Here is a 13,258-nt window from a genome sequence, read left to right on the forward strand (position 1 = left end):
GTTGTAGTAGGACTTTGTTTTCTTACCGCTCTGTTTCATGATGATAATAGAAACAAAGGACGAAGGGCCTGGTCCCCTTTGGAAAATTATATCAGTTTCTCAGTTTTGGGGCAGAGACCATCGTAATGTTTATAGTCACTGCACATACAGTTTCTTTTGCAAATCTGCACTAATTATTTTTATGGAAAAGTGTATTAATGAGCTTAGAAGCTGTACTTCCCGAACTGCAGCAATGATACACGCCTCAACTGCATATCGTGCCTTAAAATATGACTGCTTCCTCTTACATTAATTTCCTAGTTTAATACTTGATGAAATTAACATGCCGAGGGCTCCATTTTGATCCAAGAGGTGCTCTTTTCTCATGTCCAGTATTAGGCTCTCTAGAATTAAAACTCCTGCATAAAATGTACATTATTTCAGGAAAGAGAAATATCTTATGTGGCTTTGCATTAAAACTAGAATAATTATGGTACAAACTGAGCTGTGATGCTGAACACATGGTTGGTCCAAACTTGGAACAACTATGATGCAAAATATGAACGTCAGGAGACAAAGTAAATATTGTCATTGTAGATTGTATCTGTGACCATTTATTAAACTTCAGTGAGTCAGATGATGTTATGTGCATTGGATTTTCCAGAGCAAAAGGCAATGTGCCACTTCAGTCCCATTCCTCATCTGCATCTCCATCGGGGTTGTCCTCCCTTGGAGGTTCTTGGAATTGAATATTTGCAAGCATGTCCCTCATGGCTGCCATCAGCCGATTCACACCTTGGTTAAGGTCCTGTGCAGCACCCGCTTCCTCAACGCCATCTTGTCTTGGCTCGCCCTACAAAACAAAAAAGCATTAACATAATGGCCAAACCGTCTGTGGGATTTGTTACATATCGCAACAATGTTGCTCAAACAGTTTTCAAACACATCAGCATTTTACAAGGAGCAAATAAAATCACAATTATGGCTTTCCCTAAGGTATATCTTAGTTAAAAGAGCCAAGCTAGGGGGCCGATTTTACACGCCTGACGTTTAATCATATTCGGGATTTTTGGCGAGCAATATTGGACCGGCTCTCCATAATGATTGGGACTGAACTTGCAACCGACCCACTGTTTGCCTTACTGGGTTATGTTCAAGATATACCAAGGAGTGTTCGCCGGTTCACAGCTATTGCATTGTTGTTGGCTAAGAGTGAGATTGCCCTTCAGTGGGGCAGCAAGCATTTGCTGGCAGAGACAGTCTGGTTAAAGAGCCTGACATACTGCAATACCACAAGTGAGCTATATGATATGTTGCAGCCCCCGGCTTCCAGGCCAAAAGATATTTGTCGACTGCTTGTTGGTATTGGAGCCCACTGCTCTGGATTAATGTGCACAGATGTTGTCCCTAAGTGTGTTCTGTAATCTACAATGTTGTATTCAGATGTACCCGGCCCTTGCCGTTGTGATCTGCGCTGAGTTCCTAGCCACTTGTACAGCCCCGCCCCCACTTCAAGACTCAATTAAATTGTTGTGCTATGTCCGCAGTCGCCTTGGGGCACTTACGATGCAATGTTACATTGTCCCCTTTGCAATGTTTCCCTTATGCATGATTGTTTGTTTGTTTTGTTTTGTACTATGACAAAATGTTAAATAAATTAAAAAATATATTTTTTTAAAGCTAAGCTAGCGGTAGATTCTTTTGAAGAAGGTTCTCAAAGCATAAACGCAGCTCATCTTCAATTTAAGAGCTAATTAATTGTGATAGATGCAAGTGGGTGTGGACCACAGGTCACTAGCCTTTAAACTACAGATATCGGATATATTTGTTATTAAAGAAGGTGTTACAAAAACCTTCATCTACATGATTGCAGCGCAAACAACAATGTTTCTTCGTCCCTGCTTTTTTATATTAGGCATACGTACAATTGAAACAGGAACATCAATGTGTCTGCAGGGCATTGACAGCCATTTAATATTTCGATTAGTTAAATTCATTAATCTGGCAGGCAAGGAACTGGATATATGGGACAATAGGCGGCCCTCTGGAGATTGCCTGGAAAGGCACGCCTAACTAAGTGGACATTAGGCCAAACTCAAGCGTAGAATTAGCTTTCTATAAAAGGTCCACGCTTGCACTGTTCACAAACTAAGTGTTTCATTTAATTAGAAGGTTCTTAAAGGTTCCTGTATCCGGATTTTTTAACAGGACACAAAATAATTATTTAATGCTGGTTTTAACTGATTTTTATTGATTTTTATTATTCGAACAACTAAAGTATTATTTATAAGAAAATATATCTTTTGAACATTAATCACTAGTGAAACTGAATGATCAAGTGAAAAAACATTTATGTTTAGTCCTGATATTTTAAAGGCAGCAGGAGATGGAGCTCTAAGTTTGAAAGAGGGTCGAAGGCCCTAATGTGGGCAAAAACATAGGGTCTGAGTTAGGTTTGGCCGACAGGAACTTTGAGACCATCATGACTGATATCAAGTCCACCTCATTACAAGTGCATTGCATCTTAATGCATTTGTACAAAGGTCGTTTAAACAACAAAAGAGTGTAATTACTATAACCTCAAAAGAGGGAGCATGGGAATAGGTATATAAATCTGTTTAGATATATATAGAAGGCCCTCACTCACCAACCTGGTTGGTGACATGCTTCATCATTGGGCCCGACCGGGAGAGACCGAGTGCCTCTCCGGTGTGCTTCGACGCGAGAGTTACTGCGGAGCTGGTTTTTGTATTGTGACTAGTGAAAGTGTGATTTACTTCAAAATGTCTAGATTGTGTCTCAAAAAATATTTTATTAGGTGGCCAAACAGACATATTAAAATCAAAGTGTCGGAAATGAGCCAAATAAATTGTTCGGCTGTTTCCTTTCTGGTGGGGTCAACACGTTTCTGCCATTAGGGTGTAAATTACCTGGCATTCATCAGGACCATGAGAAATGAACCTCGGCGGTATGGGTGCGCTAAGGCCCACCCTGACCAGAGGGCGTTAAAGTGAAAAATGAGTGTAAAAAAGTGCAAGTTGAAAAAAGGTTTGGGGGGTTGGCCTCTATTTCGGAGGAACCTGTTGCACCTGTAAAGAAGAAAAGACGGTAACAAACACAAAGAGAAAAGACAAGACAAACAATTAATTTCTTGCGCAGTAAGTTTGTTACAGGTATACCATGCTCTCACGGAGGTGCTTTTGTGCTCAGGCTGAGAAACTCAGCTGTCGATTAAACCTGTACTCATTATTTTTATGAGTGATGGAGATGTTGGCCACAATGGTCAGGTTAGTTAAAGTGCATGAATTGGGGAAACAGTTTCCATATAGTAAAAGACACCTGCACGCCAACTAGGGCGTTTAGCGGTAATTGATGTGTCGGGTTGACGATCAAACGGCCAAAGAAACGGCGTGGCACCAACCTTGCACACACATGCACATAAGCCGGATGATACATAATTAAAATCTCACTTGTAGTGCGAGTGATCCACACCCCATGGGTCTCGGGAGTGGGGGTATGGCGAAAATGGCACACCCTGTAGGAGGAAAAAGCAAGGAGGGATCTAAACGTGAGTATGACACAAAGCTAGTGGCGAAGTAAACAGATTTATATACCTATTCCCAAGCTCCCTCTTTTGAGGTTACAGTAATTACACTCTTTTGTTGTTTAAACTACTTACTGGGGGACTAAGAGTCTATTCTCTACATTATCCCTCCCTCTCTTGTTGGTAACGAATTTGTAAAAAGGTGGGCAGGATATCTGTCACGTTTGTGATGGGAGTACCCATACTCTAAAATCAAAACCAGGCCCAGAATTGTTTATAACAAAACCAAGACACTGACACATTAAAAGAAGACACAGAAAACCAAGTAGATTCGATCTACGAATAGTGTCTGTCTTGAAGATGTAGCATAAGCAGTGGAGGCAACAATTGCAAAGGACTTGATAAAACTACTTTCACACCTCTATTACTGTCCTGCTTTGTACTGAAAAATAAAAATATGGAATCTCTCAACAGCTTACAATCAATATTCGACTACTTCTTAATAAATAAAAAAATAATTAAGCTATGTTACCAACTGGTTGTCATTGGCCTCTTTTTTCTAGACGTCAGTTCATTATCCTTTAACCACCAAGAACGTATACCCAAGTTCACTTATCTCTATCATGTTCCCCATGTTTCCCTCTCAGAGCCAGTATCTAAGGCCACTCCAACTTAGGTCACTTGGATGATATCTCTTTTTTTTTTGCCCCATCCCATCCTATTCTTAGAGCCCTTCTTGCCTACCTCACAGCCTCACACTGTCCCACATACTTCTTGCAACTTTCATTTTACTCACGACTTCCTTCTCCAATCTTCTATGTCCAGTCTCCCATTTTCAGTATTCAAGACCCTTTTAGCTATCACCTTTAAAGCTCCTTCACCTCCTGCCTGTAGTATGTATCCAGTGCCTTTTCTAATTACTTGTTTCCAGCCCAATGCAGTGTCTTCTTCAGACCTCATCTCGATGAACTGGCACTTGCATCTCCACAACTAGATTGCCTCCCTACCACCGTACCAGCTATCACCGCCTTACCAATACTCGCCTCTTCTTCAGAGTGTATATCTTTTTGCCTCTCTTCAAACAAAGACCTGACTTGCTTCTTGATGCACCTATTTATTACGGACTAGTGATTTGGGATTACAGAAATGTATGAACATCTGTACAAAGACAGACAGGACTATTTCTGTGGGATCATGGTCATTGTAATGGAACCATAGGATAACAACACATACAATAATGCATGGCCCAACCCAGGGTGCAGCGCTTTGTAACCACCTTCACACCTTCTGCCATTCTGCATCAGAAGCTCTGTGATAAACTTTAAATGTAAGTGGCTGAGTAGAATGAGTATGAAAGGCTAATTTTCACCATTACAGTAGGCATCAAAGGAAAAGTGGGAAAGACACAAATGTTCTGATTGATTGATTGACAAGTGGAAAGGGTCCAGGATGCCTGAGGAATTCTCGCTTAGTGATAAATTCAATTTTATACATATCCTTGAGTCTCCCAAATTCATCCAATATTGTTCTCAAGGAGCTGTGTGTGCCAGACAGACTCTGCCACGACCAGGCCTACTAGAACCAATAAAAAATATCCTCAGCAGTGGGGTCAATATATACCCCGTAAATTACTATTCCATAACCAACAAACACATGGCTCAAGACAGCATCTAGTTAGGATGCAGATTTTCTAAAAGGGGATTCAGAAAAGGGGGTGGTGATGAACAGAGTGTCTGAATTAAGCAGACCACTCTTACCCAGTCCAAAGATCAGGGCTTGATCCATCACCGTTATTTATCTCACTGCACCATCCCAGCTCAGAACCTGGCTATATGCAAATCAGTCTGTCCCTGGCCCAGTGCATCATGGGAACAGGGCAGACTAAACTACCAAGCCAATTCTTCACCAGAAAGGAGACAAGCTACCGGGGACCGGTTTCTGGCATTTCAGCCGTCTTCGGCCCGGCTTGCTTGAATCCTGATGGTGCAGTGAGAAAGGGACTCATGTCTGAGTATACCCTGCCACACCTATAGTGGCCAAAAACGATTCAGAAAAGGGGGTGGTGATGAACAGAGTGTCTGAATTAAGCAGACCACTCTTACCCAGTCCAAAGATCAGGGCTTGATCCATCACAGTTATTTATCTCACTGCACCATCCCAGCTCAGAACCTGGCTATATGCAAATCAGTCTGTCCCTGGCCCAGTGCATCATGGGAACAGGGCAGACTAAACTACCAAGCCAATTCTTCACCAGAAAGGAGACAAGCTACCGGGGACCGGTTTCTGGCATTTCAGCCGTCTTCGGCCCGGCTTGCTTGAATCCTGATGGTGCAGTGAGAAAGGGACTCATGTCTGAGTAAACCCTGCCACACCTATAGTGGCCAAAAAAGATTCAGAAAAGGGGGTGGTGATGAACAGAGTGTCTGAATTAAGCAGACCACTCTTACCCAGTCCAAAGATCAGGGCTTGATCCATCACCGTTATTTATCTCACTGCACCATCCCAGCTCAGAACCTGGCTATATGCAAATCAGTCTGTCCCTGGCCCAGTGCATCATGGGAACAGGGCAGACTAAACTACCAAGCCAATTCTTCACCAGAAAGGAGACAAGCTACCGGGGACCGGTTTCTGGCATTTCAGCAGTCTTCGGCCCGGCTTGCTTGAATCCTGATGGTGCAGTGAGAAAGGGACTCATGTCTGAGTATACCCTGCCACACCTATAGTGGCCAAAAACGATTCAGAAAAGGGGGTGGTGATGAACAGAGTGTCTGAATTAAGCAGACCACTCTTACCCAGTCCAAAGATCAGGGCTTGATCCATCACCGTTATTTATCTCACTGCACCATCCCAGCTCAGAACCTGGCTATATGCAAATCAGTCTGTCCCTGGCCCAAAGATTTTCTAAAAGGGGCAGTGTAAGACCTACCTCCAGATTGTACTTTTACGGTGCATGCATGCATGCATGGTGATATTTGAGTTGTAGAACTTTTTTTTGCTTTTGCTAGTGGTTGTTTTGGAGGAGATAAGAATACAGTGAACCTGCCCAAGTCTGTGATTGGAGACAGGGCCTGAGTCACCTGGGCCATAAAAACTGTGACACACATCACCACAACAGTCCTCAAAACGACCCAGCAAACTCAGCAGCCCCCAGAACAGTAAAATGATGACCATAGAAATTTGAGCTAAACAGTAACATCAACAATAGATTCAACAAGCTAACCGAGATGGTTAAATTGTAATAAAGTGTAAACTAGTTGAGGAGGGGAGATATAGTCCACCCGGCATGGCCCTCAATCATCATCAGTCAGACTACACAAAGACATACAGTGGTGATAAGGAATCAATTTGAGAACAGAGTGAACGGAACACACAGATAACAGGCATAAATACCCACATCTTGGAAGCATGAGCAAAAGGGCAATAAGAGTACATCTGATCTGGGATCCTGACCCTCATAAAGCAAACCGTTGGAGTAGACATCCACAATTGTTTTAGAAACAAATACAGAAAAGTGGTTCAAACTACAGTAACAATGATGAATCATGAACATGCAAGGCCTAGATCCCGGGGCGGTCATAAAAAAGCTTATGTAAGAAAGCAAAGAAGGTCCTTTTCATTTAATCTCCGACATGCTTGGCTAACGAACAAAGGAGCAGATGGCAGATAGTACGTTTCTGAAGCTGGTGCAGAGACAAAAACCTATTTAGGACCAAGATGAGCACTACGCAGGGGAGGCGGTTTAGGCAGGAAGAACGTATTTGTTTTGGGAGAGATAAAGAATGTTCGAATATTGGCACCTTCATGAAGTAATGGAACTGGAGACATTATTTCATATTTATGTCTTTTACATTGTCTAACAATCACTTTGGATGCTTTTAATTTGCTGAGTACTCATCACCCGCAAACACCTCACAACCCCTACACACCATCAGCCCCTGTCCCCTAAAACTCCTCCCATATCTAAACTATACTAATCCCTGAAGCCTAAAATCCTTTTCTACCCCAAAAATCTAACATCCCAGAACCATAAAATTACTCATTACTGCTAACTCCACCCATCCCTGAAACCTAAATACCCTCACTGCCCTTAAACACCATCATCCATGACCCATAAGAACTCCTCATCACCCTAAACTACCCATCCCTAAACCCCCTTTCTACATCTAAATTCCACCAATCTCTGAATCCTTCAAATTCCTCACCACACTAAACTTCTGCCCATCCCGAACTCTAAAAACTCTTCCTGACCATAACTGAACCTTAAAGCCCCTCAGCAGCCCTAACCTCTGCCCATCCACGAACCCTAAAACCCCTCACCTTTTCACTCCACCCATGCCTGAAACCTAAAAAACCCCTTACTAAGCTTGAACTCAAATTATTCATGACCCCAAAAAACCCCTCATCACCCAAAACATTATCCATCCCAAAATCGCACAGTAGTCCTAAACGCCACCCAAATGTAATGCCATTTTGGATTTATCCTTAAATTGACCTTTCTTTTAAAATGTTTCCTTTAAATTTTGATTTTTCAGTATTTTTTTTAAATTGTCTTTCCTTAAAAGTTTTCTATGATTTGGATCTCTCGAATGTGGTTTCTCAGTTTCCGTTAGCCATTAATTTGCACACATCAAGAAAAATCGAGTAGAAGAAAGAAAAGCAACATTTCATTTTTGTTGCTTTAAACCGCTGCTCTGGGACCTGACCTGCCTTTCACCTCAGCTACTGGCAACAGGCATTGTGACGTCAGAACTCAACTAGAATACTAGGCGCGTCACAACTCACCGATTATAAACAAGTTAGAAACGCGCAATTATACAGGGATTGCTAAATTCTATTTTTATAATACAATTAATCATCCTGAACTAATTATGCAAGTAGACTAACTACTTCTTGCACGACTGAGGGTGGGTGCAACTCATCTGCTTAAGCCCAGCCTTTGATTCCCACCAATCTTCACATATTAAGTCAAACAACAGCGTAAAATCTAGTGAGCATTTGGGGCAGCAATTTCTGGCATGTTGTCACTTCTGTAAGAAGTTGGCCTGATATGTGATGTCCACTATTCTAGTGGGCACCCTGTATCAGTCCAAACAACCCTTATGGTGATGGTTGTAAAGTCAACCTTATAGACCAGCTATCCTAGTGGTAGCATGGACAAAGCAGTCTTAGGCTAGAACTTCAGAGAGCATGTGAAGCCAGCTGTTTTACCATATGTAACCCCTTTAATAACAAATGAAAGGACACCACAAAGGTTATATATAAAATATATATGTATTTATTATTAACACAACCCCTCTGAACACTTTATGAGGTCAGAGGCACAAGCACATAACAAGATACTTAATTATCATACAATAAGTTGCACAAAATACAGTCGAGCCCTAGGGGTGTTGCAAACCATATATTAAAATAGTGGTATAAGAACCACGTCACGAACAAGGAATAGGCAAGTGACCGGACAGACGCGCCGAGCACAAAAACACTAGCAGGCCCCACGCGGCACTCGTGGAGTGTGGAGGGCTGTGCGTCGGTGTAGAAGGTGCTCGGGGCTGGGGCTTCTCAATCCCCAATGCACAACTTCGGGGGTGCTTCTGAAGCTGCACAAGTAGCAAAGAGCAGGTTTTTCAAGATGGCCGGTCCCACATCTCTCATCGCCTCCACGGGTCTCAGCTTTGCTGTGGTTGTGGATCGGGGTCAAAGAACTCTGGAAGTCTGGTTCTTGTCAGGCTCTGTCCTCGGGCTTAGGCGGAAGCGTCGACAAAGCAAACCGCAGATCGTTGGATGGTGCCTGTTTGCACAGGGTGGTCACTCCTTGACCACAAGGGAGATTCTTCAGTCTTCTAGTTGCAATAGAATGTCGAAGGTCCAGAGTTTCGTTTCAAGTTTCAAATCAGGATAATTCTAAAGTCTCTTGACTCAGCTCCTACCTATATACTAATCAAAGGGGTTGGATTACCTGCTAGGTCCCTCCTATGGGTGGGACCAGGGAAGGGGGTGGTTACATCCCTTTCCCTTAGTCCAGTTTCGCGCCAGAGCTGGGGCTGGAGTGCCCCAGCAACTGGTTTCAACCGGACTATGCATGGAGCACCTTGTGTGCCCCAGGCAGTGTCTCATTTCATTCAGCCCTCCCTGCCCCAATACACTATGGCCTGTCTGGGGTGGTGCTAGCACCTCCCAAGACTGGAAACCTATTGTCCAAGCCTCCCTCGTTGGAAGGACTCCCAGCAGCAGGAGGTCAGACTTGTGTCTGTGGCAGCAGCATCCATTTTGTGTTACTGAGGCTCTGGTTAACTTTAACCGGGATTAACAGGAACAACATGTCTTCTCCCTCTATAAGGGTGGAATGCTACCCCGTCACCACAACTGGCGAAGGAGTAGTATTCCAAAGCGTACGACACCTTACACAACATGTTTTGATAAAGCCAAACCAAAGTTAGCATTCAACCGCATGGATTATAATGCACTTAAGAGTATATGGTATGGCTATATCATAGATCAGCTATAAGGACATGGTTCCGAAAGCTGCAGACAGGCTCAGCTCATGCTAGAGGACCAGCTCACATAAAACCAAGCACTCTGCCCTCAGGATTGTTAAGGCCTGACATAGGAGTGACTTATAGGTATATATGTGTCTATCTGTAATGGTAGGTATAGGGATACTAAACCTAAGCAAGGGGTGATTACACAACCTTGCCCCAGCTTAGTGATCAGCAAGTTGTGTCAATGTGGATGGCCAGCCAGGGGTGGCATAATACATGCTGCAGCCCCTGGTAGGCCTTGGATGCACCTATGCCCTGGGTACCTATGGTACACTATACAGGGGCTCATAAGGTGACCCAATACCCAATCGGAGATGTTCCTGAAGTACATGGAGTCCATTTTACAGTGAGAGCAGATAGCCTGGGGCCCTGATTAGCAGGATCCCAGGCCAACTAAATCGAAAACCAGCTAAACACTAGTCAAAAAGTTGGGGGTAACCATAGTCAGGTATCCACCTTCCTACAACTCCAGGCCCTAATATTCCTAGGGTAGCAGGCAAAGAGGCATCAAGGGAATACTAGCACCGATAGCAGCACAGGCAAGATTTGATTGTAACATTGCAGTTCGTAAAAGAAGCAAACCCCACATCCCGTATATGGTGACTTTTTAACCCCTTGCGTGCTCCCGTCGGCTAGTGCTGCCGTCGGCCAACGGAGCCCCGCCCACATAATAGAACGCTTGCACCGCGGCGTTAAATATGTAATAAAGTACACTTACAAGAATGAAAGTAACAAAATGCTCAGTTAGGATGGAAAACTGTATTCTTTGGAAACACCTACAACCTTTTGTGCATTGCAAGTTACATGCCAAAGAACAAGGCAGTGTCACCTCAAGGACTTCCACTCTTGGTTTACTGCGAGCAAACGGACACGTCTTTAACCTACTATTAGATTTTTCTGATGAGCTTCAAATACAAAGACTTAAGCAAAGGTGTCAAAGAAATGTTGGGAGTGGCAAACTATCAGCAAAAGGTAAACCACAGAAGATGCTATGAAGCGCTGTAGGTTGCACACAAATTACCACTACAGTAGCATGTATGCGATTTATTGTTCGAAATGGTTACTTACCAGTAGGTGTAGTTTTGCAGCTTGAAGAGTTTTCTGTATTCACATGCAGTGCATCATTCAGCCAACGAGTGCTTGGGTCCGGAATAGTCTTTTTTTCAGTTTTGGGCATCCTTGACCTCCATTTGGTGCCAGGTACGTCCCCTGTGTGGCGTCAGACGGCACCCTGGATATTGTTCCCTAATTACACTTGAAAATTGGATTAGGACATAAGTGCTGAGTGAGTAGGGGACTTCTTCCTTGTGATTCGGTCATGTTTCTGAGTGTAAATATATTGGAAACAAGCTGGGCTCTTTTAGATAATTCTTTTGTATGGAATATATCATGGCCTAGTTATTGTCTTCTAGTGCAAATCACGCAGGCACGGGCGGAATAGAGACGAGTCAAAGCTGAAGGACAGTAGGGTGGGGTTTGCAAAGAGAGGTCCACGGTTTCCTCCAAAACGCTTAAAAAAGATCAATAAAAATGTCCCCTTGTAGATGGGAAACATGACAAATGCCCCTAGGTTTTGATGAAATGTGTGGTGAGGCTGAAAGTGTATAAAGCAGATCTTTTTGGGATTAGAATACAGTTATTTGTTGTAATTCAGGCAACCAGATTATAAAACGTAAGAAATATCCCAAACTATTTGTTTGCCTTGACTACTCATTCTCCTGGAAAACTGTTTTAGGCCCCAACCGTCTCTCTGGGGTGTATTCTCTAAAAACATATTCTGCTTGTTTAAGTTATCTTCTTCTTGGTCTAAATGCTTTCATTACAGTCGGGTCTCAAGTCTGAAGCCTGCTTCTTCCTTTAATGGGTAGAATATTCCAGAAGAAACAGGGAGGCAGGCAACAATGGTTGTGTGGGAGCAATAAGCCTATTTTCGCTCTTTGCCATAATATTCTCTTCATTAGAGCTCGCCAAAGCGCATTTCAAAGTTCTCACGAAAATATGTATTCAGCACAATTTCTGCATTAATGTTAGGGTAGCTAGAACTAAAAGGTTTCTCATTAGTATGCCAACTCGTGATAAAACTGGTCGGTGTTTATAAACGCACTGTAAAATTCCCTTAAAAAATCCAGGACAAATTCTTTCTAAGTATAGCAGATACTGTCAGATTTAGAAGAAAGAACCCACAGTTCTTGGGCACCGACATAACTAGAAACACGCGCAAGCCTGCACAAGTCTTTATCCTAAACACTTTTCACATGTTGCTAAACCAAGAATACATTTTAGGCTCCTCCCGACTTTGACCCTTTTCCCCTTGAACTTCCCGACATGGGATTTTGCAGAAACAACATGTTGGGAACTTGATTTGGATAAATAACACCTTTAACATAACTGTGATAATTCTGGTAAACTATATTTCTCCTATTATTAATTTGTGGAAACCAGTCGCATATTGGTGAGGCTGGAAACTGCTTCTCAGAGCTGTAAGTACGGAGTTTTACAAGCTCTACACGTTTCCGTACGTGTAGATGGCCACAATAGTTTCCAACGGCGTCTGAGGGCCACATTTCCAGGCTCTGCTTAAAACATGCATATTCAAAGCCAATAGACAATAGCTCTTGTAGAGTGGCGTGGCAGGAAATTGCAGAGTGGAGTGGAGAAGAGTAGAGTAGGGATGTTCTAGAGGGGAGTATCATGGAGTGGAGTAGAATGACATGGAGTGGAATTGTGCAAAGTGCAGTGGAGCAGTGTGTTGCGGAGTGAAGCAGTATGCTTTCGGAGTGGCATAGAGTGTTGTTAAGTGTCCGAGTGGAGCAGAGTGTACTAGAGTGGCTTAGAAAAAACCGGCGCACAGTAGAATCGAGTTTCGTGGAGTGTCAGAGTGAAGAAGAGTGCCATACAGTGGACGTAAAGTGGAGTGGCGCAGAATGGAGCAAAGTGGCATGGAGTGGCCTAGTGTGGAGAAGAATGTTGTGGAGTAGACTGGAATGTCATAGATTGGGTTAGAGTGGAATACAGTGGATTGGAGTAGAAATCTCTGGTTCGATCGAGGTAGACCGATAATAATCTTTTCGGGTCCAGATAGAGACGCTCCTCTTCCTTGCAAGGGCATGGGGTGAATAGAAAGTGGGAAGGGTAACAGACTGTCCCAGGTGGAAGGGTGTTACCATCTTAGGCAGAAAAGATGCCCTTGTCTTGA

General features: G+C 43.2%; 1 protein-coding gene across 2 annotated transcripts in view; it reads right to left on the minus strand.

Annotated features, from left to right (window-relative positions):
• Positions 1-562: 562 nt before the first annotated feature.
• Positions 563-13,258, minus strand: part of TCF25 (TCF25 ribosome quality control complex subunit) — a 486,799-nt gene continuing 474,103 nt past the window's right edge. For both annotated transcript variants that reach the window (XM_086945785.1, XM_086945784.1), the window contains exon 18: positions 563-832. In XM_086945785.1, coding sequence (XP_086801911.1) covers positions 665-832 — 168 coding nt within the window. In that variant the 3' untranslated portion in view covers positions 563-664. The remainder of the gene's footprint in view (positions 833-13,258) is intronic.

This window comes from Lissotriton vulgaris, chromosome 12 (assembly GCF_964263255.1).
Source record: "Lissotriton vulgaris chromosome 12, aLisVul1.2, whole genome shotgun sequence".
NCBI classification, from domain to species: Eukaryota; Metazoa; Chordata; class Amphibia; order Caudata; family Salamandridae; genus Lissotriton; species Lissotriton vulgaris.